Consider the following 26690-nt stretch of genomic DNA (forward strand, 5'->3'; position numbering starts at 1 on the left):
TGTTTATATCTTCAATTAAATACATCGTAATGCTGATCATTAAGATGCTTTGCTATTAAGATCATGTGGAGATGACAGACTCAGTGATTTTTTTCCAAGACTTCCATGATTTCTGCGATGGCAGGGCTGGTGCAACTGTCGCTGCCGAAACAGCAGCAACAGAGCTGAACACCCGAAGGGGAGGGTTAGGTCAGCCCCTGCTGCAGGAGCAGTGACAATGGCAAGTCCTGGGGCTGCCAGAGCAGTAGAAAATGACCAGCCCCATGGGCGGAGCGGTGGCCCCCAAAAACGACTGAGCAGTGCCCCCACTGTTAGTCTCTCCCTCCTTCAGCATATCTTTAGTAAAAGTTAGGCACAGGTCATTGGCTTCCATGAATTTTTGTTTATAGACTACAGCCTGTCTCTGATGTCTACTAAGTGACAGAATCTTAACCTTATCTATTATAATACAGGAGTAATTTTTGAAGTTACAAATTGCTGCTTATAATTTTGAAATCTGGATTTTTTGGTTTATTATTAATCTGTTGAGACACTTTCCAAGATCCTATTTTGCATGGAATGTAATACTTTTAACATGTATTTTGTTTTTGCTTTAGGAGGGAAAACAAGCTTCCCTGGCAGCTGACTTTTCTATCACACAATTTAAACACATTGGAAGGCTGCTGATGGTTCATGGTCGAAATAGTTACAAAAGATCAGCAGCACTTGGTCAATTTGTCATGCACAGGGGCCTTATTATTTCAACTATGCAGGTATTCAGTCTTTTCTGTTTCTATAATGCCGATATGTCATTGCAGGTAAAAATATTTATTGTGAAAGTTTTAAAATTAATAATTTAATTTGAGTTGTAGTTAATTGCATTGCTTGGAGAGGAATTGTTATAAAGCAACTAATAGTTTTAAAATGTGTTCTTTTTTTCAAGGCTGTATTTTCTTCAGTCTTCTATTTTGCTTCTATCCCTTTGTACCAGGGATTCCTAATGGTAGGGTAAGTTACAGTCAATAGTTCTAATACCAGGTAACATTTATTTCAGTATAATTTCATTTTTTTAAAGAAAATACTAGTTTTTGCCACGTTTTTCTTGCATTTGTGATTGACAAGCTAACAGGTACTTGTATGTTCAAAACACCATCCATTTAGCAGAGGGTCACAGAGCAACCAACCTCCTTTACCACTCCTCAGTGCTGAAACTCTCAAAAGTAGCACAAGATACCAGGTATCCCATTGGCAATGCCTTGTAGAAATAAAACTAATCCTTTAAGAAAAAAAATCCCAAATACTAAGGTGTATGAGTAAAAGTAAAAAAAACTAATTTGATTTCAACATCAAAGCCGCTGATCCAAATGCCTACATTATGGCAACTGCAAAAACAAGTGAGCTGCACATAACTGGGCATATCCAGCTTAGTGAAGCACCTCAGTTGTAACTGAATGTAACACACGTTTTTTCCTGTGGACCTTTTTCCATCATCAGTTTCCAGTTTTCCACTTTTTCCACCGTAAAAGATCTTTCTGAGGCTGGACTGTATGTACTCTGTTCTGCTGCCCACATTTGAAATTTACAAGTATAAGTGGGGTGAAAACACAGTGCTTTACCTGACCGAAATCATTGCTTTATACCTTTTGCTTGTGGAGTATCTGAAGGCCTCAAAGCACTGTACAGGAGATCACATGCTCAAGTCACAGCTCAGGTTCAGGCATGATTGGATCCTGTGCAGTTGTAATGCAGAACTCCTCAAAATGTTGCTGCAACAAGTCCTTTTACGTAGCATATGACATATTTAGATTTATGTGCATCAGTATAGATTTAGAAGTTTAACTATAAGCTCTTGATCTTGAAAATCTTGGCCTGAATTCAAAGTGATTTTGGAGTGCTTGTGTTTTTAAATCTTTTAAGTTATTCATAACTTCTGATGTTGCCTTCCTATGGAGACGTGCAGAAAGGTCAATGTAATCTCATTGCCAATTGTTTTCTTTGGTGGCCTTCAGTACATGAGAACCATATGATTCCTCTAGTCCAGCAAATGACTAACTCTTGTGCTTTTCATTTCTTCTCCTTGGTGGCCATGTTCACTGCAGCCTATGACTAGAGCAAGATTTCCAGCTAGGCACAGTAGGCATGTGCTTAGAGGCACTTAAAATTTAAAAGTAGGTTAAAAGTTGGAAGGTTACATACAGCTCTCCTATGGGTGTCCAGACTCCGGGCATAGGTTGATAGCAGCCCAGCATGTGGGGCTGAAGCAAGGTGAGTGTCTCAGCCACCCAGCCAGGGGCTGCTGTGAGTTACTACCTGGCAGGGTGCCTGCTGAAGTTCCTGGGAGCCTCCTAGCCCCTTTCCAATCTTGGTAGCCTCTGCTTTAGCGCCCCATTCACTTGCATGGGCAGAGTGGGAGAGATAGAAGTCTGCTGAGGGCCACTCACCATGGAGAGAGGTACAATCTTCCCCCACCCACACCTTGAGCTTTGCATGGGGTGAATGGATTACATCCCCGCTCAAGCTGGAAGCTCTGTTGATGGAGGATCTTGTGTCTTCCCAGTGTGTGTATATTTCTTTTAATTGCATTTGTAAGGAAAAAAGGTAGGTCAGGTATAGGCGAGAGAAGTGCTAAAGAAACCGTGCCTAGATTTCACATAAGGTATATATCTAGGCCTACCTTTGTTTCTTGACAATCACTTTGACCCTTTTGTTGGCAATCGCTACAGCACATAGGTTTGCCTGTTACTCTGCAGCTACTGGATTATCCATTAATACCCAGGAACCTTCTTTTGGCCCATCTTTCTGATTTACAGTGGTAGATAGGCCTTGCCTACACTTGCGTATGCACTGATATAGATATGCACTCCCATAGGGAAACCCAATCTTGAGTGCTGTCTCAAAGAAGGGGACTTCTCAGTCTGTTGTAGCAGCTGTGTTTGATGTCATCTGCAGCCCTCTTGAGCTGTAGAACCCTGCAAACCTGCTTTATATCTGCAAGTATCTGCATCCATGGATGAAGATGTAGATATCCACAGCTCATTTTTTTCAAATGCAGATTTTGTATCTAGAAACTTATATCCACAGTTCATTTGGTATCCAGACAGGGCTCTGTCAGTCTTCCTATTGAAGTAGGGGGTTCCCGTAAACCAGTTTTCAGCTGGTGGTCTGATTCCTCCCCTTACCCCCAAACCTCCAAGTGAGAATACCATAGTCTTCTTGCTGCTAAAAATTGAAACTCTTGCTAGTGGTCGTGAAGTTTTCCCATAGAGGCTGTCTCCAAATCAGCTACACAGTCTTTCTGTCTCCTGCATACACTCAGGACTGGAAGCATCCAAGATGGCCTTGTTACAAGGAACTGATTTGTCAGCATGTTTTCAGGATTTCTTTTCAGCAGCAACCATGCATTGTGTCTGTCTTAATCTCCTGCCCTCTTCCCCCTCACTTTTATAATTATTATTATTATTATTATTATTATTATTATTTTTAATACAATAGCATCTAGAGACCCAAACCAAATCAGGGTCCCATTACACTAGCCACTTCATAGACATACAGGAAGTTCTCAAAGAATTTACAAATCTTCTAGAGTACCATATCAAAAGTACATGATTTGTGGTCTTCAAATCCATTGGTCCTAAGACAGCATATGTTTATTAAAAACCCAGCTGTTGAGATCTTTTGATTCACTTGTGCCATCTTTCAGTAATGTGACAACACTTGTTTCCATATTTGTTTTTCATATTGTATTACAAAGATGCTAACAATAGGAGATGCAACAGTGAGTTTGTCTTGTCTGGTTTCAAAATTGAATTAAGTTTTGTGACTGTAATAAATTAGGTGGTAGGTTTGTCTAAATTTTTGTTAGTGTATTGGTGTCCCACAATTGTACACAATTGGCAACTCTCAGAAGAAGCCCAGGATCAGGTAAATTAGTATTTGCAAATGTGTGTGGGTAAGTTACCCCGCGCTGACAGGTACAACTTTCACTAAGCCAGATTTACTCAACTTTAAAAATCACTATTTAAGGATTATTTCATGTTAATAGATTTCATAAAGAGTACAATTGAATGATTTTCACATAGACTGTTTTTTTCCCTAAGGTATGCGACCATATACACTATGTTTCCAGTCTTCTCTTTAGTTTTGGATCAGGATGTGAAGCCAGAAATGGCATTGCTATATCCAGAACTTTATAAGGACCTCACCAAGGTATGAATATGCAAAGTGTTCAAATATAAATTATATTTATTTTGACTCTGGTATGCACAAAAATCATTGCAAGTTATATTTACAATGAAGAGATGTTTCAGGTAAGACAAACTCACAATTAGGCCTTCTGATTTCCAAGTGTTCTTCCATTGTTAATACTTTGTCATAATATTAATAATGTTTATTACTACTACTACTTAAGTGAATATATAATGCAATATAATTTATGGCAGGTTTTCTAAGTTTACAATTGTGTTTTAATTTTAGAAATACAATTTTAAGGAGAAATTCAGCTTTTTTCACCATGTTAGATAGAGTTGGATAATCTTTTCTGGTAATATGACAACCAGGCATTTTTAAAATCTGTGGTGGTCTGGTTTTAGCTTTAGCTTCATTAACAGATTCCTTATTCATAATCACATTACTGTTTGTGTATAGTTCTCATACCTTGCTTTAATTAGTGTGCATTTTTCGCCTGTTCTGATAAATAAGACCCATTCCAAATATTTCAACCGCAGAAGAGCTCTTCAAACCAAATTATTTATAAAAAACACTTTTCAAATGTACTGAACTAGCTGTAATCTCAGTGGTTTCAACTGGTGATAAACCATACTGTTTTGTTATGCAAAACTTTAACATAATATTAAAAAAGGCAAGCATAGTTGCTGAAAGAAGATTTCATCCATATTTGAAAATAGTTTCAGGATTTTTGTTCCTTAGGCCAATGGAGATCATCATCGTGGCAGTTCTCAAAGGATCATAATCTACTTGCAGACCAAACACCTCCTGGTTCAGTCTCTAGCTAGGTCCTTAAGATGTTACGACTGGATATTCAGATTGACCATTACTGCGAATCTTACTGTCTCTCTAGGGCTTTTTGGCAACCATGTAGCTGTCCATATAGCAGCATTCATTGGCACAAACACTTCAGAAAACATTGATCTTTTATGCTAGTATGTCCATTCCAAGAAAGCCACCAAAGTCAAACTGTGCTGATGGAGGCGGTTGCTGCATTTGGCCTCAGCCTCATTTCTGATCTGTTCTGCCACTTAATATGGAGAGGTTGATGAAGATAAGAATAAAAAATGTCAGTTTGGTGTCTTTCATTCTTCCTCCACACCCACATTTCACTGCCAAACAGTTACTATAAATGGGGTTCTGTAGATACATGGCTTTATACCAGGCTTAATGTCACAGTAGCCCACAGAGGCCTCTCATGGTCTGGGACATAGCAGAAGCTATACAAATGTCCATATCTGTCAAGTATCCTCCCGTACTGTCTTGGTCACTGGTCAAGTTTTTGACATTTGCCACCTATACGATGTCCCATCCATAATGTTAATGCTGAATAGATTATAAAATGGAGCTCAAGGCTGATAATGGACAGGGAGTTAATTTTTATCAAGGTTAGACTAATAAATAGACCAATACATGTTGCTTCTTACCCGATCAGATTGTCTGGTTCTGTATTGGCTAATGGCATTTTGCCATTGTTGCAGTATACATTCCCAATAGTATCAAGTCCAGTAATGCACTGCAGATAATTTTTACCAACAACTGCAGACAATCCTTAATGAAACTGAGAAAAGATGTCATCCTGATTATGGGCAACTTCAGTGAGCTGGAAGTAAAGGATAATGATCTCTGGACAAATATACTCAGGAATTTTGATATTATGTAGAACAAGGACCGGCAGCAACTGCTAGAATTTGCATGGTGATTGCTGATTTGCTTTTCTGTCACCAGAAGATTGAAGGTAGACCTATTACAGGCCAGATGGATTCATTAGGATGGCAGTCAATGGTCATGGATATATGCATTCAGAAGGGGTGCTCAACTTGCCACTGACCATCAGTTCCTACTGACAAAATTGCACCTCCAAAAGAGTGCAGGCACATCACAAATAAAAATCACGGTATCTCCAGCTCTGTCAGCTGTACACCTCTTGCTGAAAAAAGACAATGTCTCCTGGCCAGGGGAAAGCTATTTGGAATACTGTCCCAGAAAATAGTAATGGAAGAGAGAATAAAAATAGGGAAAACATTAGTTACAGACTAAAATTTCTATTTTTCATAAAGTTATCTAATTAATTTTGAGGAATCTAGGGGTCTGAGATTAGTGTGTCAAATTGTTCCTCTGAGTCTCTGAAATTTACCACCAAAATCTGGATTCCAGTTCACTGGATTGTGCCTTCCTTTCAACTTATATTTTGTAAAGTATCTAATGGATTTGCAGAACTTGGCTTGCAATATAAACTGGTGGCTCCCTTTGGAGTATGAACTTCTCTTTTGAACTAGAATGTCCTTTACATTGGTACAATCAGCCCTGGCTTTCGGGTTGCTACAAAAAGTCACAGGAAACTTGCAAATTTGGCTTTTTCCTACCTATACACGGAGTCTAATCACACTCCTGCGTCCCTCAGAAAGCTACAAAAAGTCTGGGACCTAGCATTCATTATTGGTCAGGTGAGTCTGAAATAACTGTAATCGCTTGGGATACAGTGAGATCAGTCCTCTCTAGAATGTCAAATTCTCCAGACACCTCTACAGAAGTTAATGTAACTGTTTATGGATCTATTCTATCAGCAGCTTGTCAGTGCCTGATGCACAGTCACTTCCAGTTGCTTTTTTTCTTCCAAAAGTCTTTAGATCCATTTTATTTTCAATTTTATCTCAGGCTTGGGAGTCTTGGAGAGCAGGGGGATTTTTTTCTCTTAGCTGTTTGAAAGTCCCACTCTTGTCTCCCGCCCTCCCCCCCCCTTTTTTCAAATTAGCATTTCAAGACATTGAAATCTTCAGCTCATGATAGTTTTCCACTCAGCCCCACTTGCTGCCAGTGGTGGTCTAGTGCTTTTTTTATATATTGAATGTTGTTGGTGTTATGTGAAAGAGGCTCCTTTCCAAAGAGTAATTAATGCAGTTAATTTAGGGCTTGCATACTTGAATATTTAGTCTGTGGATGTTGGGGTATGAATCTAGCCTGCAACAAACTATCCATGTGGACCATGCTAACATGCATTAACAGTTGTTTAATGCACTTTGATCTAGTCTCCTTTAGACTAGAGTACGTTAACCAACTGTTAATGCACATCTGTAGGGCACATGCAGACAATGCCTGTAGACTAGTTTGGGGTAGTTTCACACCCAGCTTTTTGCAAATTAAGTGTTTATGTAGATGAGACCTTAGGCTCTGTAACATTGTGCAATGGTTTTGTGAAATACAGACTAAACTTTTGTTCAAGCCCAAATCCAGTGTTTAAATAATCTGAGTCAGAAGGTTCCATGGTTTGGCCCCTACAGCACTGAATTTCAAATAATAGAGCCCAGAGAACAGTTTTAGGAGGAAGAAACTAAGAATGTGAGGAGACTTGAGAACTGTATTGTCTTTATAGAGAAAACCTAGTCAATGTGTGGTTATGGACCAGTAATACTCCGCTGTACAGAAGAGTAACTCATCCAATACAGGAAAGACACATGAAGGAGAAGTACCATTCCCTGGTCTACTGAGGGATCCTGGACAAGTGGACAAAGCTTAGAATGTAGGTGAAGGCTGCTAGATATGGGAGGGGCCAGACATCCAAGTGAGAGAATGTTTCAGCATCTTTGCCAGCATGGAGTCATAAAATAATGCTGTGATGGAATTGTTTCTTGTCCCCTTCTGTGATTGAATCCCTACTTCTGGTGCAGATTTCCTCCTCTCTTGGGCAGATTCTAAACCTTCAGGGCTGGTGAATCAAGCTTCAAGAGTCCATTCCCCCCACACTTTCAGAAATAGCTGTCTGCTTGTAACCTGTGGGCTAGAAGAGTCATGGTCCAGTGCTAGAGCAACATATCCTGTTCAGAGGGAAAATTCTGAACTCCATAGACTATTTTTCTTAAATTATTTAGGTTTGCCTTTGACTTAGATGTGTATTTTGTTCTGGCTATGAAATCATTTGCATAATTTTGTTCAGTGTGTGTTCTTAAACATATTTTAACAGGTTTGTTTGCCTTACTTGGGACCAGTATTCTAGGCAATTCTAGGCAAAGGATAAGGAGTTGATTAAGACTAGGATAATATTTTTAGTCTCAGCCTATATCAATAGAATGGGTTCATCACTGTCTGTGCCCAGGCTATTTTGAAATCCATTTCTTTGCTGAATGCAGAGTCACATCTGTGTGGGTGTAATCAGCTCTTTCATAGGCAGAAACAGATGAGTTTTTTTATGCCTGCTTGTATTTTCAGTGCCTGCACTTTCTTCTAAGTCTTAACGAGTTTCATAAATCCATTCATAGGATGCATGACACACAGGCATATACACATGCAAACTAAATTATATGTTCTTTGATTTATACATGTGTAAGCCAATTAATTTTGATTAGGCCCATGATTTGTTTACTGCCACGGGAAGACAAAAATTATCGGGTAAGGAAATAATCTATAAAAACTTTTAAAGTAATAAGCTTTTATTGTTTTAATGAATACAAAAATGGGCACTGTGCCTTAGCAAATGGCTACCTGACATTTAAAGGAATATGCAGTGCTCCGTATCAGTCCCAGGATACTAGAGACAGGGTAATATTGTACCTTTCTGCCACTGAAGAAGAGCTCTGTGTTGCTTAAAAGCTTGTCTCTCTGATGAGCAGAATTTGTCTGTTTCAAGGGACAGTTAGCATGTACTATACCAATTATGGTCTTGTTTGGTATCTTTGAGACTCAGGACTGCAGTTCTAAACTATTGTTTTCTTTCATGCATATGTTAAAATGTAACAAATAAAAGTCCTTCCCAAAAATTTAAAAGCAAACCAAGTAACAATTTTAATGTAACTAGAGTCTTTCTAAAAGAGAAACCAATAACAGTGAAAAATAAAATGCCTGGTTTTTCTTTATATTCAACTGTTGTATTCCCAACATTATGATTTTTCAACACAAATTTCAAGCTAATCTGTAAGATTCATGTCTAACAAAAACTTTGCAGCCCATGTCACATATAAAAGTTCTCTGTGTAATTGTAAAATTAACATTTGCCTTTGACAGAGTAATGCTACTCCGAAATCTGCATATCAAGTAGATTTTTCTGCTGTATTTAACTAACTTTTCTTCTTTCCTCTAGGGTAGATCCTTGTCATTTAAAACCTTCCTCGTCTGGGTTTTAATCAGTATTTACCAAGGTAGGAGAGTTTCCTAATTTTACTGAAGTTTTTCTGTCTGCTGTTAACAATATTGTTTTTCAATCACAGATTAAATTTCCAAAGTTTAAAATTTCATTCATCGTTATACAAATTGCTTTCTGTTTATCTGTGAATCAATTTTCAAGCAGTGTGCCAGATCTGTTCAGGATGTGGTGTGGTTTGGTATTTTTATTGATAGATGTTGCCTAAAATCTTATCTGTTTTTAATTAAATGTTAATCCAAAAATTTTTAACGAGCACTTATCATATTGCAAACACTCCACAGTGGTTTTCTTTCATTGCATGATAGAAGTACTGTTTAAGAAATCCGAATTATCTAATCTGTTACAAATTGTTGTTCACATTTTGTCTACTGCTACACATAAATGAGAGATTGTTGAAAATACAATTAATTGTTGACCAGATACATTACACTACATTGTGTTTAATATTCTAATAGTAATTTTTTAGTTTTTGACAATCTCATTTCAATTCTTCTGTTTTTATATACATGATCTAAAAATAAATGTTAGTGTTGCTCTTTAATAAGAAAATTATCTAGACTGTTTTCACAGTAGCTAATACATTTTCAACCTGCATTTGTAAAGATGAATTCCCCAACATATAGTTACAGATTCACTGTGCAAATTTTTTGTGGTGTGTGTGTGTTTGTTTTTAGGTGGCATTCTGATGTATGGAGCCCTTCTCCTTTTTGAATCTGAATTTGTACATGTTGTTGCAATTTCTTTTACTGCCCTAATTTTGACTGAACTCTTGATGGTTGCACTGACCATACGAACATGGCACTGGTTAATGGTGGTGGCTGAATTCTTCAGTCTTGGCTGCTATGTGGCCTCTCTTGCATTTCTAAATGAATATTTTGGTAAGTAGCTATGGAAAATCTTTCCCTGCAAAATACACTTTCTAACATACAATTCTTTGTAATTTTTTTCTCATGTTAGGTTGCAAATGTGTAGTAATATAGTTTGTGAAAGAGCTTCAACAAGTAAAATTTTATTTTAATTTGAATGTAAAGACATGTTTAATCACAAATTGCAAAATTCTCTGCCGTGTTTTTCTTTAGGATTTGTAACTTTTTTTATACAGTTTGTGACAATTTTACTCAAGTAACATAAGCTTATTTTGTTGTCAGCTTTGTTTCAGGGACAAAAACTCAAACTGCTTATCTCGAATCAGCTTTGAGTAGTTATTAGACATATAATACTGAAATTGGATATAATGTAATGAAAAACCATTCCAAAGTACCAGCTTCCAAAACTCTTTGGCTGCGTCTAGACTGGCATGATTTTGCGGAAATACTTTTAATGGAAAAGTATTTCCATGAAAAGTATTTCCTCAAAAGAGCGTCTAGATTGGCATGGATGCTTTTGCGCAAAAAGTGCTTTTGCGGTAAAGCATCTATGCCCAGGATAGACGTGCTTTTGCGCAAGTAAGCTCCGATGGCCATTTTAGCCATCGGGCTTTCTTGTGCAAAAAACTAAGGTGCCTGTCTACACTGGCCCTCCTGCGCGCTTATCCCTGAGCGGGAGCATCAAAATATTTGCGCAAGAAGCACTGAATTCTTACATTAGAACGTCAGTGCTCTTGCGCAAATTCAAGTGGCCAGTGTAGACAGCTGGCAAGTTTTTGTGCAAAAGCGTTTGCACAAAATCTGCCAGTCTAGATGCACCCTGTGGGTGTGTCTGCACTGCAATAGAAGACCCATGCACATGACACTAAGGCAGAAGGGCTATAAAATTGCAGTGTAGAGATTTGGGTTGGGGATAGGGCCCACACCCAAATGTCTACATTGCCATTTTGTAGCCACTTAGCCTGAATCAGCTGTCTGAGCTCTGAAACCTGATTCCATATGTTGCATTGTGTGTGGTTTTTTTATTACAGTGTGGACATACCCTTAGTGCTGGTCTGCTGGTTTATCCTTAAAAAGCTGCTATACCAATGGGAGAGCTTCTCCTGTTTGTGTAATTAGGGGATGATGGCTATGTCAGTGGGAAAAACCCTCCCAGCTGCATAGCACTGCTTACACTGGGAGTTAGGTCATTTGTTGTTTGTGGAGGGGTAGTTATAGTGATATAAATTTGTAGTTTAGACCTGGCCTTATGGCTAATCTACACTACAAAATTAAATCTGATTAATTTCCATCAGCATAAAGCCACCACAGTAACTATATCGCTTGTGTATGTCTGCAGTTGCCGCCTTGTGTCAGCAGTGCACATTCTCACTAGCAATGCTTGCAATGATTGAACTGTCAGTACGGGGCATTATGGGATGGCTTCTGAAAGCCAGCAACCGTCCATGAGTCAGCAGTGCAGTGTCTGCATTGACATTGTGTCAACCTAACTATATTGACTCCACACTTCTTGTGGCGTTGGTGTCCCACGTCAGCGGGAACAAAATTTCAATGTAGACGCTTAGTCAGGTTAATGTAAGTTGCCTTGCTTTGGCCTGACTCAGTTGTGTAGTCCAAGTCTTAGGGCTTGTCTCCACTACCCGGAGATTGAAGCTGCAGCAATTGATCCACCAGGGGTCAATTTAGTGGGTATATTAAAGACCCGCTAGACACAGATTGCTCTCCCAAAGACACCAGTACTCCACTGGAATGAGAAGCATTAAGGTAAGCCACCAGGAAAGTTTCTTGCGTCAACCCAGCATGGTGTAGACACTGCAGTAAGTCAACCTAAGCTATGTCGACTCCTGCTACATTATTCACAAAGCTGGAATTATGTAACTTAGGTCGACTTTACCCCATAGCGTAGACCTGCCATTAGAGTCATATAGTGTAAAGCCAGAAGGGACCACCAAATCATCTAGTGTGACCTCATCAATGTCACAGGCCCTGACAGCACCCAGCCACCCTCACTCCAAATCCAACAGCCATAATTAGGCCAAAGGAATACATTTCTGAGAGAACTATTTGCACCACAGGTGGATAACAGGAAGGACTAAGGTGCATCAATGTCTCAGGCATCTGCAATGGCAGGGAAGTGTTTTAGTGAGATAAATCCCAGTGACATATCAACACTTTACACCTGTAACATAAAAAGTTTTACAGAAATATACATGACATTTATTAACATGTTGATTTCAAGTCTCCAGATAGTAGTTAGAATGCATTTTAATATTTCTGTATATAATAATCAAGCCTATTTTATTAGGTGGCAGAAACAATCCAAAAAGATATTCCCAGTCCTAATGATCATTTTCTTGTATTGAATAAAAATATTTGTTGCTTGTACTACTAAGGTAATGTCCATAAATATATTACTGCTGGCCAAAGCCTGGTACAGTGATGACTACTAGCAGTATTCAGTGTTCTCCATGCCATTTCTCCCTGTGCAATTTAAATATGACCTATCATTTAATTCTCTTAATTAAAATATTGTAATGGGCATTGCTGAAGCTTGAATTACAGCAACATCTAATATTGTAGACACATTCCAAACCTGAAAGTCTCTCCCCTAAAGCCTTTGCAATGAAATATTCAGTAACAAATGTATAAATTTTATCTTTTGAGACCTAATTCAGATTTGAAACCTGGCCTGTAAAGTCAAACTTTAGTGTACTAAGAAGGCATTTTGTCCATGTGTGTAGCAGACTTTGCATAGAGCTGAAGATTTATTCTGTTGGTTTGTGGAAGTTAGTTCCAATGAGTCTCATTAGATCTGATCCAAGAACATATAAGGATTTGTGTATCACTAAATTATAAGGGATTACAATGTGAAGCAGAAGACATTGTTCAAAAATCCTTAAATGGCAATTTTAGAGGAAACTCAGGCTAAGATTTATTTTTCTTATATTAAACTTCAATTGCCCTACATTTTGTCCATGTAGTACTGCTGAGGGAATTCTGCACCAAAAAAAATTAAAAATTCTTCAGAAAAAACTGCACAATATTTTAAAACTATCCAATTAGCTCATCATAAAATGGGATTTTCAGTCTCTCCTCCATGTCCTATTCCCTTTCTATCTCGGTCTTCTCTCCTGCGTCTCTGATCTCTTGCTCCGTCTCTTTCTCTCTCTCCCCTTCTCCTACTGTCTCCCCTCTCTCTCTCAGCTCTCCTCCATCTCCTGCCTCTCTCTCCATCTCACTTTCTCTTCTCCTCCTCCTCCTGCATGGGGAGCGCGGAGCCCAAACGGCTGTTTGCGCCACTTGCTCCCGCGCAGCAGCAGCCCGGCTAAGCGGCTGCCTATGAGCTCCAGCTGCCCCCCTGCATCGTTTCCCTTCACCCCAGCACTGATCCTGCACCCTCCCAGTTGTCCTCCATGTCCCCCTCCCCCTTGTTCCCCTACCCTTCCCCCCAGACAGGGTCTGTTCATGGCCAGGGGGCAGGGCCTGGAGCCGCTGTCATGCCGCACATAACCACCCCCCTTCGCCTCCCACTGTGGTGCTTGGCTGACTTCTGTGCCGCTCAGCCAGGCTGCTGCGGGGGAGCAAGCAGAACAAGCAGCAGTTTGGGCTCCTCCGCGGCGGCCCAGCTGAGCGGGAGGCAACAGCGCCCCCCAGAGGGAACATCCAGCATTTCAACATTACAGAGTCTCAGACATTGGGCTACTATATATATATATGATGCTGCAAAATTCCACATCATTTGTCAATAAATAAATGTGGAGGTTCCATCGCAGCAATGGGGCACACAGGTCACTGACTACACAGAAGTGGGAAATCCCCCTACAACCTGTCTCCCACATCTGAACACAGACTCAGCATTGAGGCTGCACCCAACCCTGACACAGTGCAAGGCCTGGGCCTGCCCCAGAAACATCCCAGGTTCCTGAATCCCCATACCAGGTGCATAAAAATAGCAAGAGAGAGGGACAGCATCTTGCACATGCACCCATCCAGGTGTGAACAGGTCGGTTCAGCATAGCAGGATTCAAGTATGGAAGGACTTAGTGTAAGGGGAAACAGGTGTGAGCTCAAAGGGTTCTGTATGGGGTAATCTGGGTATGGATATCTCAGTGGAGAGACTGGGAGGATTTGGAGGTTCAGGGGCTTGTTGGGGGTTTGTGAGTTCAGTGGATAGGGGCTTAGGGAGAGTCCAGATGTGGGCGGGTGAGGCTTCGCAAGGAGGTCTGAGAGCAGAAGGGCTCTAGATGCAGGTAAGGTGGGTATCTGGGGGAGGAGGAGAGGGAGGCTTCAGATGCAGGGGATGAGACTTGGAAGCATAGGGAGGGGTTTGGGTGCAGGGATATTGTTGGGGGAGTTCTCAACGTGGGGGCTGAGGCTCAGCAGAAGACGTTATGGGGCAGTCCAGATGCATTGGCATTGGGAGCAGGGCCGGATTAAGCGGGGGGTAGCCAGGCAGCTCCCCGGGGCGCCAACCTATGGGAGGCGCCTGATGGCAGCTGTAAAAGGCGCCGCGCTCCCAGGGCCGGGGGCCACACGCACCGCACGCCCGATTGCAGCTTTAAGGTGCACAGTGCGCCGGGGGGGCGGAGCCGCACACGTGTTGCATGCCCGCTGCCCAGGGTGCAGGAATGGCTCAAGCCAGCCCTGGTTGAGAGGACAGGGAGCAGCTTCCCATGCCCCTTCCACTGTAGCTGAGGAGTAATGAAGGCAGGAAGCGAGAAGGGTACAGAGCTTCTTGTAGCCAGATGAGGCTTTTGGGGGTGGGTCTGTGCCAGCCTCTCCTTGCATGTGAAGAGCTAGTCCCATCTTCTCCTGCTCCCAACACAGATGGGACTAGCATCTGAGCCTAGTACAAGGCAGGAGCCACCAGCCATGGCTTCCTGAGCCCTCACAGTTATTTAACTCTGCTGGCTGCTCAAAGCACCTAAAACAATGTACCTGCACTGTTTGGGGCAGAACTCCTAACTGCTCTTGCAGGTTCTCTTTGGTTCCCAATCAGAAAGTCATTTTTCTGAAGGGAAGCAAAAACATTTGTAGGGGAGACAGGAATTCTACATACACACAGTGGTGCAGCGTTCCCCAGGCAGGTATCTAGGAAAATGATAAATACACATTTGTATTTAAAGTTCAGTTTTCTGAAATATAGCTGTGTCATGTGTGCTCAGTTTAGAAGGCAAAGGGGAATAGAGGATGGGCAAAACTGAATTGCAAATCCCACAAACCTTCACTAGAATCTGAGAGTTTTTCCTTCTGACTGATTTTTCAGATCAAATTATTTGCTCAGTGAAACCTGTGTAATTCAGTTAGCCGTCAATGTGATTTCACAGGTGTAATTAGCAGGAATTTAGAATAGAATCTAGCTCCTTCTCTCTTAACTACATTGTCTCTGAAATGTTAACTGGAATAAATGGCACTAAAAGTTGATTTTTGTCATGCAAGTCAGCAGATATCTCTCTCTCCTACGGTTTTCTGTAGCTACAGCTGGATACTCACAGGAAACAAATCTGTTTGGTCTGAAGGTGCCATTAAAAAAGCTTCACCTCTTGCTCTTGGATGCTCCTGTTACTTTCTAGATGTCAGGAGAGGTGCATTGTAATTATGCCACCATGCAGATACTGAGTTGGACATTTTTACTCTGCATCTTTCTGGATCTTCCCTTGTTGGGCTTTCTCTTTGTAGGCAGAGGCTTTAAATGGAAGGTAGTGGGTTATCTACTGAAATGCCACAGAAGGACTGCACATGGCAAGGCACCAGTGAGAATGGAGACAAATATCTTCAACTTTTGATCAAATGGCCACAATTTTGCTCAACACCAAGAAAGGATTTATTATGGTTTCCGCTCAGGGCAAGTGTGCCTGTATTCCCCCTCTGTCATCCCTTGTGGGCACTCTAGGTACCTGTCTCCCTGGTCATCACCGCTCTTGGCTGGACACCCCGGGTGTGTCTCCCTCCTAACCAGGATTTATTCTCTGCCTAAACTCAATCAGATGATGAAGTTTTTGCATACCATGTACAAACAAGCCATGTCCTCCTCTATTTTTGTATGAATAAGAACTTTTAATTAAATAAAGGCTTTTTAGATAGATTGAGCATGTTTAACCCCTAAAAGTCATAAAAATCACAAATTTGGCAACATGTGAACATTGGAAAGATTAAAAACTAAAATATTTGACTGTATCCTACCTTTTAAGTTGCTCATTGCTGAGGAGTGTTGAATTGTGCTCATTATGCATATCTCTACAACAAGAGCATACAGACTTGTGAGTAGTTAAGCAGACTTAATGCTAAATCCTATATATTTTGCAAGGGACATATTTTGACTAATGATTAATAGAATTACCAGAGCATTAACATTTCTCATGCTGCATCTTTCTGAAGTGAATTTGAACTCAGTTTTAAACTTGTAAACTTCATTTGATTGTTGATATAGTAACTTACACTTTTTAGTTTTTTTCAAATGATATAACTTGGGTACTTATGCTTTTAAAGCATGCTTAATTTTAAATAGATACTAAATGCCAAAATGCCAAATTATTTCAACTCTATTGCACAGCATGAAATTATTCAAATTATTCTGATTAATACCACTTATAAAATCTTTCTGATCTCTCTTACCTGTTTCATTTTGTATAGCTAATCTTTTCTAATTTCCTTGTTTTTCTATAAATCTGTCCCTTTCCTATTTCCTTTCTTTGTAACAGGTATAGGCAGAGTGTCTTTTGGAGCTTTCTTAGGTAGGTTGAATTACAATTTCCTCAAAGATTAAAAAATACAGAAACAAAGCCAAACTCATTAAATAAAGACATTACTGTTTCTAGTGTTCATGGATGAATAAACTAGGGCTTCTTTCATAAGCCCATTATAAATTATACGCAAGTTAACAACATGTTTTTCCAGATACCTGGCTTTGTGGTGTTTGTATATTATTAGAATATAATCTGATATTTATAAATATCAGTAGAATTTCTCTGGCAGTTCCAAAATGTCACAGAAGACTAGAAGTGGGATGTCTAGTATGGCTGAATAATAGGAATAATATAAATCCTATTTCTTCCAATAATTTAGGTGCGAGGGTAGGGGACCAAAGTAATTTAATTCTTCTAACTTGATCTTCATTTCTATAATCAACAGCTCTCAGTTGATGACACATAGAACATGTGTCTCAGCTTGCTGCTATTTATACAAGTGGTGATATTAAATGCTGAGTTTTCTCCTATGAATGTTTTCTATTTTTTGGCTAATTTTCTCTTCTAAACTTAAATGAATATTGGGGCAAGGGAGGGATACAAAATATGTTTTCTTTTTTTCTCTCTCTCTGACATACATACATACATACATACATACATAAAGAGAAAGCGGCCAGAGAGAGGGGGTTGGCGAGCGTAACAAGCACAGCGCATAACCCACTAGTAATATTAAAATTTCTGAATGTGAATTTGCATTATCCCTTGGAAAAGACATTATAAGAACAAGAGAAACCATATGAAAATGAAAAGAAAATCCTAACTCTTCAGTGGATTAGTGCGTTTAATGGGGGGTTTTCCTGGTGAGAACGTGTTCTATACCCAAGAAAAACTGACTGCAATGTCCAGTAGGAATCAATGGCAAAACTTTTTTGTAACAGTGAAGCAGGACACGCAAGAGTCTACCACTTTGTATATTGGAAATATTCTGAGTCTTAGGGGGAGAGCTTCACACTCATTCCAGCCACTTTACACAGAGTAGAAGAGCTGGAGTGACAAAAGAGGGCCTAAAAGCCCTATATAGGGCCCAAATTGATTAGATAACATTAACTAATAATAATAATAATTAATAATGGAGAACACTTAGAGCTTATAATTGTATTCCTCATTTAGTCAGCATTAATTTGTAGCACAGTTTTGAATAATAACTTATGAAAACGGTGTATAACTATTTAATGTCTTTGCACCATGTAAGTCTAAGAATCTACACCAGCGCCTCTTCTAACGTATTTTCTTATTTTATTGCTACAGATGTTGCCTTTATCACGACTCTGACCTTCCTGTGGAAAGTGTCAGCTATCACTGTTGTAAGCTGTCTTCCACTTTATATTCTCAAGTACTTGAAGCGTAAATTTTCTCCTCCAAGTTACTCCAAGCTTACCTCGTAAATGTGACAGTATTTCTTCAGTTTTTTCAACCATGCCACTCTGAGAATTGCTTAAGATCACAAACTGTGTTCAAGTGACAACATATTTTGGTTGGACTAAAGAAAGAAAAACTTTTAAACAAATGGCATAAACACAGCACAAAAAGAGGAGGGAATGTTTGCTAGATAACATAGAGAACTACACTTTACTGATAATACTATCAGAAGTAAAATAAACTTCATTTTCTTCATGTTGATTTTTTTTCAGTTACTACAAGTAGAAAATAAACTCAATTTACATTTGAGTTGGCAATGCTGGTTGCTACTGTAAAGGGGTTTTTTTCAACTGCACTGTTCTCCTGAAAGTTGAATAGAAAGTTGAATAGTAAATAATTTCCTAAGAGGTTGCTTATTATTTCCTTGTTGCTTCTATATAGGTATATTCATTCCCACTTACATACAGTATAAAAAGCCTAGATAATGTAAATGCCCATTGTCTGTATTTGCTGCTATATATTGCTCATCCTCAAACATTGATAATATGCACTATTTGAATGATGTACAGATGTCTGCATAGCACAGTATTACTTTAGGGGTTGTTGTCCTTTTTTCTGTATTCTCCATTCCTAACACCAGTAAATATTAACAGATACACGAATTCTGTGACATTGACAGCTGTTCTTTAAATGCACATGGAAGCCAACTTGCACAAAATATGTAAAAATTTCTGTACATAATTCCATTGCACTTGCTGATTTGTACAGAATATCAGACATTGCTGTTCAGTAAATATGTTTTAAAAGTTCCTATCTAGTTTGTATATGTAAAATTGCAAATAGTGTCAAGGTACATTTCTATATATCAAAAGTCTAGTAAACATTGTATTAGCTAATATGTTTAAATTGCCTTGTAATCTGTTTACTTCAGTTACTCAGGTAAAAAGAAAAAAAATAATGTTACGGTAGGAAAATCCTTCATCTTCCAACAGGCATCTTATGTTTTTTTATGAACCAGATTGTTGGATACAAAATTTGTAAAGAACAGAAGCAGAGATCCTCAGCTGGTATAAATTAAAATACATCAGCTTAAGGTCTGCCCCAGAAAATGATACAGTCTGAGAGGTCTAAATGTTCTGTACTGTAACACATATGTTATTTTTATTTCCTGCTGTGTGTAAGTTTGCTTTTTCAAGAAACATGTAAAAAATTATTTGGTATAGTATTTCATCAGCTGAAAAAATCATAGCTAATCCATGCTTCTCTGTTAATGAGATATTTGTACATTTTTAAAAATACTTTATATTCATCTAATTTTTATCATAGATGTTTTATGTTTGGCTATGTCTTTGCAACATAAAATATTTACTGTCTGATAATATGCCCCTGTGTCACACACATTATATTGTATGAATGAAACTTTTGAGATGATGAATAACCTAACCACTTCCAGACAATGAGACTGTTGCCAAGCTATTTGGACTGCAATTCACTCCATTTATTTTGGTTTTTGAAGGGTTTGGGGTTTTTTTGTCTTGTAACAGCTATTAACTGCTTTTTTTACAGTTACATTCTTCATTATAAAAGCAATAAAGCCTAATTTCTACCAAATATTACTGATATCTGTATTGAAATTTTGTAGCAGTGTTTCTTTTAAGTACATAATCATTATAATCAAAAAATTTTGTTGTGCCCTTAGGAAATATCATTTCTATATATCTCCACAAGATGTCACTGTTTTGTATTTGCAGAAACCTCTCCTCTTTTTATGTGGCAATTGCCAAGCTATTCTGTTAGTTTATATTTTGTTTAGTTTAAACAGCCATATTTAAATTTGCTAAATATGGCCCCCTTTTTTTTTTTTTGCTAATTTGCTTTAATTTCACCTTTCCTCCGATAAAATATCAGATTATAAATAACAGTTTGAATTAATCAACCAATTATTAGCAAAGAGTAGTCCTCAATATACAGCCATTGTTAAACTATAATAATGACTTCTATTGGGAGCAATCAAAAAGTTAAATTGAATAGATGAGCAAAAGCTTACATATGGTTGTTCATCTTGTCTCTCTCCCTCTACTATACATAAATTATGTGTACATATCTTTGATGTGAAGGAGAATAAAATCCTAACTCTAACTAGTTACATACTACAAGGAATGGTGTTCTCTTAATGCAGCTATATTGAAAGCTAATTTATATATGTGCATATTTGAATGTTTTTTGTATATATTAAAATATTGAATGTTAAAACTGCAAGGTTAGTGTGATAGTGGCTATGTAAAATGATCATACAGATAGGCAAAGCATTTCTTGTAGATAAGTTTATTAGACCAAATGCAACCAAACTGAAATGCATGACAAGTGAAATATTTGATCTTTTCAGAGTGTTCTGTGAAAGTCTGTCCAACACAAGTTCATTAGATACAAAATTGCTTTACATCAGGGTAAGAGTTTACAAATGCTATTTATTTTTAAATCATACACTGATCACAAGAGAAAAGAATAACTATCATACACTTTAGAAACAGACTAATTTTTTCTCCAGTGTGGTGGGTATTTTCATGCATATCCAATTGCCCTCTGTTATCCTATCTTAGTTACTCTATCTTAACCTCAGCTTTCTTGGGGCTGTTCTACTCTGTGGTCCACATCAAAAGAAATAAAGGTCTCTCTGTACTACACTATTTCTCAGGCATAGTCTTGATGGAACCAAAACTCAACAAAATAGTTTCAAAAAGTATTGGCCCTAATGGCTACTTGGAACTTTTCAGATTCAGGCCTGCTTTCCTTAAGACATTGTTGGAGCAATAAGATGCTTTCCCTGTAGAAGGTAAATAAAGGGAATGTTGTGCTCTTTTGTGTTACTCAGCCACATTTCATTCACAGTGATATCCAGGTAGCAATATTGCACAAAGCTCAGAAAATACTGTTACAATGCTTAAAACAAAGTATTGGTGTATTATGAAATGAATGCAAAGTGAATAAAACGGTTTCTGCCCAAGGTTGCCATTATAAATCAATCCATTCACCTCCTTGGTTCTCTTTCCAAGTCTCACTAAGCCCTGGGGAAGTCTCGAGTTCATACAGTTGTAGTAAGGGTACTGTTTTACCTTAAATCATTCTGGAACACACCCAGATTGTTTGTGGCCTTTGATAATAGAGTTTAATGGGATGGCCTGTATTCTCACAGAGCTTGCCTAAGAATTTTTTTGCAGCTGAACAAGAATGTGGTGTGAGTTAACCAGGTAAGAACTACCTAGCCATAATAGAGCTTGTTCCACTAGAGCTAAGGAAGACTCTACTCTGCTGCCTCTTTGAGTAATGTCTTTATATCCAAATTATGTAGATCAGCTATGTGGAGTTTAATCCATACATTTATAAGATACTGTTCTTACTAGAGGCTTCCTTATTGATGCCAATTTTGGTAGAGCTACCCTGTAGTTATTTTATAAGGACTCTTTGTATATACTTTCAAGCAATTATCCCACTTCTTATTGGTCCCCAAGAGGGAAATCTGTGTCACCAGCACAGCTTGAAGAACCACAATTACTATAGGGCAAGTAACCCTTTTTGTGTTGACATATAAATTATCTCTGTACATAGGCCTGATTCTCCTCCCATACACACCAATTATAATTATTGGTGAAACTTCAACAGAATTTCACCTTTTTCACACAGCTGTAAGTAGAAGAATCATGGTCACAGGCTGCGTGAAGAACTTTCTGGAATAATTTCTTATTTATGCTGATTGTATAACCCAATTGAAAATTAAAAATACTCAAAAAGTCTTACCATTTCCCCCCACCCCGCAGAGAAGAAAATGAACACAGACAGTCCATATTGAACATTATATGTAAACAAACAGGAGGCATAATATCTTTAACAGTATGTTAAATGGTATAGGAGTTTCTTTTGTAAACACCACACTCAAAGCAATATACTTCCCAATAAATATTAACTACCCAACAAATGCCCTCAGCAGGGTTCACAGCTGTTATTGTGAGTGGGAATTTGCTTAGCCAATTGCTAATAAAATCTTCCTCGAAGGGTTTTGAGTGTGATTCCCCCTATTTGCCATTCCATCAACCGAAGGCATAGTTTCAGTCAAGATGTTCTACAGCAAGTCTTTATGAACTGATACCTTGAAGAAATAAGGAAGGAAAGCTCCGCAATAGTATATAGCCTCCAATTCTACAGACTCTTCCCATCTTGGTAGAGCTGAGATAAAATTGCAGCTAAGCATTCCCCTTGTTCAATTTCTACCTCCCCCTTGCTCCTCCCTGCATCATTCCTGCAATTCCAGGACACACTTTGTACCACATTTTTCTAGCCAGGGACTGGTCCTTGAAATACGGGGGCTCTAGGAATTACAGCGATACAAATAATGGAAATGTCCCCAGTCATGCCAAAAAGAGGTGGTTCTTTTAAATTGCAGAGCATTACAAATATTTGTTTCCTTGCTTTCGTTCTTCCTGGAGTAAGCAGCTACTGTATTTGTTATCACTGTTGAACTGAAAGAAACACTCAGGGAGGCTCTCGTCAGGGTGTTCCGGTAACTTTAAACAAAGAATTAAATTGTGAATTGGGAGTGCAGAATCATTACCATTCTTCCTCTATAGCACTCACTTACATTTTTTCCATGGTCTTTGTTGCATTTTGTTCCTAAGCATCAGCTTGCTCTTACAAAGCGTGCACTGGATTGTAGTTATGCAAATCACAGGCAACTGCATCACAAGTCTGTTACAAATTGCTAATTTTTCTCCATAATTCGGGTTGGGAATTTGTAATATTCCCTGATTGGGCTTTCCAACACGAAGCTGGAAAGGAGTGAATGTGGGCCATAGGAAATGGACAGCTGCCACTGCTATCTGGAGGGAAAACCTGAAGGTTCTTTGACCATACTGTTGTTGCTGGTCATCCCTGAAAAAATACGCTCTCTATCTCCAGTCAGTGGAAGAAACTGAGCTGCTGCCTTCTCCTACATGCAGTCCCCCACAGCAGCTGCCATTCTGTCTCCTTGTCAACTGCCTCTTCAGCTCTTCTCATTCCCCACTTTGGTAACCTCTCCCAGGTATGTGACACTGTCTGAGGGATGGATATAGGAGAGGTGGGCGATGAGAGACTCAATATTGCCAAGTGGTATAATATTTGGTGTTTGGCTTGAAGTCCCAACGCCTAGGTCATGTGATTCCAAGAGAACAACTTTCATTAAAAAAAAATTAATGCCTAGCTCTTACCATGCAGAATGATGCTTTAAAAGGTTTAAAGGGTCAAAGTCTGAGATGAGACCCAATTAGGCCCCACCTTTATCTGTTAAAATCCTGAGGTTTGGGAGGCCTGACTTTTGGATGTCTAAGGATAGCAATGTTGGGGAGTAGAGGGGGATACTGAAAGACTGTAGATGCTGGAAAGGGACTGGAGAGGCTGAATGGCAGAGTGAAAAGACAGAATAGTTGAGGGCTTAAATGGCTGAGGGAGGGATTGATTTTGAGTAGTTAAGGGAGCAGAAGAATTTGGCTGAATGCACTTCAGGGCACATCAGAGCTGGTGACTCAAGGGAATTAAGGTGCTGTTGGATATAGTTTTTCAGGAGGAAAGGCTGTAAGAAGTGGGAAAGGAGAGAGACCTCAAGACCCACAGAAGAGGGTGACTCCCAGTGGTAAGGAAAAGAAGGGGAAAGAGATCGAGAGAGTGTTGTAAGATCTTGCAGGAATGGACCATCTTTTCTCTCTATATTAAACACTTAGCATGACCATCCTCCTGACTCCCCAGCCACTAATATGCAAATAATGATCATCATACAGATGCATGGCTGGGGGAAGGACCACTCTGGGGTTTAAGGTGGAAAGAAAGAGACAGCAGAGATGGGTTAAGAAAAAGAAAGGAAAGAAGCCACCGAAGAGGAAAGGGACCCTGAAAAGGAGAGACAAAATAAGGACATAGCTAGAGAAGATACAAAGGATAGGGCTGCCTGGAGAAAGGAGGAGTCCCTAGGATAGAGGTGCCATGAGTGGAGGGAGGACAGATAAATCACAGAATGATGGGGGAAGGGAAAGAAACAAAGGCAGAGAGAAGAGAATGGTTCAGTGAGGGTTAGAAATGGATGAGAGAAGCTACCCAGGCATCTGCTCAGTATGGGTATGTCTACACTGCATTCCTCTTTCGAGAGAGAAATGTAAATGCAGTTGAGCAAAATTGCAAATGAATTGTGAATTTGAATTTCCCACGCTTCATTTGCATAATTGCGTCCGGGCGCTATTTCGAAATACCCTATTTGGAAAAAAGAAACACTGTGTAGACACGGTTATTTTGAAATAAAACCCTTGTTTCAAAATTACCCTTACTCCTTATAAAATAAGGTTTAAGGGCAATTTCAAAAGAAGGGTTTTCTTCCGATATAACCGTGTCTACACAGTGTTTCTTTTTTCAAAATAGGTTATTTCGAAATAGCGCCCGGATGCAATTATGCAAATGAAGTGTGGGAAAGTCAAATCTGCGCTTTTTTCAGTTTCACTGAGCTGCATTTGCATTCCTCTCTGGAAAGAGAAATACAGCGTAGACATACCCTTTGTGTCACAGTGTCTGGTGGTGGCTGCCTCGTTAACTAGCAGATTGAATCCTCCTACTTGCCTGGAGCCCAGCTGACTGCATGAATTCAGCTCTAGCTGTGGGGTATGAGTTCTGCATGTGTGAGTGTCATGTGAGATGTGTGAGGGTGACGCTTGCAGGTCTGGGCTCCGGCCCGTACGCAGGAACTTCTGGGAGTGGGAGTGGTTTTTTTGTAAATGTGGCCTGCAATATTTTTAAATATAAAGGAGCTCAAAATAGTCATGCAATGAGTGTGCATAAGTGAGGTTAATGAGAAATTTGAGTGGAAACAGTGATTGGTAAAATGATTTTGTTATACTAAAAATGTATCCAGTAATAAAGGTTTTATAGAAATTACCTTCTGGGATCTTGCTGTAATACTGTAAGTGAAAAACAATATTCCAGAAACTCCCAAGAGGCCTGAGGCAGTATCAGCCCCTGTCTGGCCCGGCTGCAGCAGCCCGGCCCAAGCCATGGGAAGAGCTGGTCGGTGCCTGTCCTGCTCCTGCCATGGCAGCCCAGCCCTGCCCCTGGCCTCGCTCCTGCGGGAGGGAGGTGGAAATCAACCCCAGCCTTCCCCCAGCCAGCTGGAGCATGGGGAAGGAAGGCTCAGGCAGTATGCCACTCCTGCCTTCCCCCAGACAGCTGGAATTGGCCCCATGGGAGATCCATGGGGTGGGGGGGTGTTCAAACCCTTCACTCCCATCCGCCGTGTACGGGCCTGGGACTAGTGCACATTTGATGCTGTTGCACCAGACTCTGAGCTACCACCTGCAGGTTCTCAGCCCCCTCCTCCATGGCTCCAGCTAAGGGCTGGCTTTTGGGATAAACTTTTTGCTTTGAAATGTTCTAAAGACTAGTAAAATACAGGGAAGTGTTTAAAAACATGCTGTCAGGAGACGCACCAGATCTGAATATTGGGTCCCTGTGTGGAAATGGCTGTTTACGGTCTTGTTTTGCTCCTTTGTATAATTTTTTGTATGATGCTTAGAATCGGGATCTGAGGTGAATTGGAGAGTTGTATATGGATCAGAATGTCCCATCCATGTATAGGGAAGGGGAGGGTATTGGGCATTATAGACATGGGCTCCAAAGGGCAGGTATATGGATCCAAGGGTCCACTTTGAGCATGGCCTATCTATATTCAAAATCTGCCAGTCACCAAGAGAAATTTTGAAGCCTATCCCATGCAAACAAAACACATTTGGAAATAATAAATGAAAATCATTGTCTTGTTTACTGAGCTGCCAGGAATTTAGTTCAATTCCTTGTTCCTTTGGTTGCTGATAGCTTATGTGGTGTTTGTGGTGCCACCAACTCGGGCGGGAAGGCCAGAAAGCCTAGAACTGAGATCTTGGTGAGGAAGAAGACATTTTTTTAAAAAAGTTCAATTTGGATGTAGTCATTTTTTAAGGCTACGTGTATTCTCCTACAGTTAGAGCAATAGAAACACTGAACAAACTCACCAACATTTCACATGGGTGTTTCAAACACTTAGACACAAAAACAAATTTGAAATGTGTTGGTGTAAATAGGCTTATTTTTTTCAGCCAGCTCTAGGAACAAGCCTTTCCCTATAAAGTTATGAGCCTTATGCAAGCACAGACTTTCTCTATCATACGCTGAGATCACTGGCGGGATACATGCCGACCTAACAATAAAACAGCAATGTCAAACTGAAACCCTGCAAATTCTCCCCTATGGTAGAATATTAGTCCATGTGTGTTTCCAAGTTGCCTATAGAGTATTAATTGCACAAATTTGTCCTAAACCCTTGTTACATGCAGG

At 39.6% G+C, this 26690-nt stretch overlaps 1 protein-coding gene across 3 annotated transcripts in view; it reads left to right on the top strand.

Moving 5' to 3' along the window:
- ATP9B (ATPase phospholipid transporting 9B) overlaps positions 1-18566 on the top strand; it is a 313712-nt gene extending 295146 nt beyond the window's left edge. For 2 of the 3 annotated variants that reach the window (XM_075921103.2, XM_006128868.5), the window contains exons 24-29: positions 597-752; positions 923-987; positions 4077-4185; positions 9278-9335; positions 10015-10218; positions 18201-18566. In XM_075921103.2, the coding sequence (XP_075777218.1) occupies positions 597-752; positions 923-987; positions 4077-4185; positions 9278-9335; positions 10015-10218; positions 18201-18337 (729 nt within the window). In that variant the 3' untranslated portion in view covers positions 18338-18566. Of the gene's footprint in view, positions 1-596; positions 753-922; positions 988-4076; positions 4186-9277; positions 9336-10014; positions 10219-16907; positions 16941-18200 lie in introns of all 3 variants that reach the window. The other variant, XM_006128867.5, reaches the window with a different exon arrangement.
- The last annotated feature ends 8124 nt before the right edge of the window (positions 18567-26690 follow it).

Source organism: Pelodiscus sinensis, chromosome 2 (genome assembly GCF_052426305.1).
Source record: "Pelodiscus sinensis isolate ZL-2025 chromosome 2, ASM5242630v1, whole genome shotgun sequence".
NCBI classification, from domain to species: Eukaryota; Metazoa; Chordata; order Testudines; family Trionychidae; genus Pelodiscus; species Pelodiscus sinensis.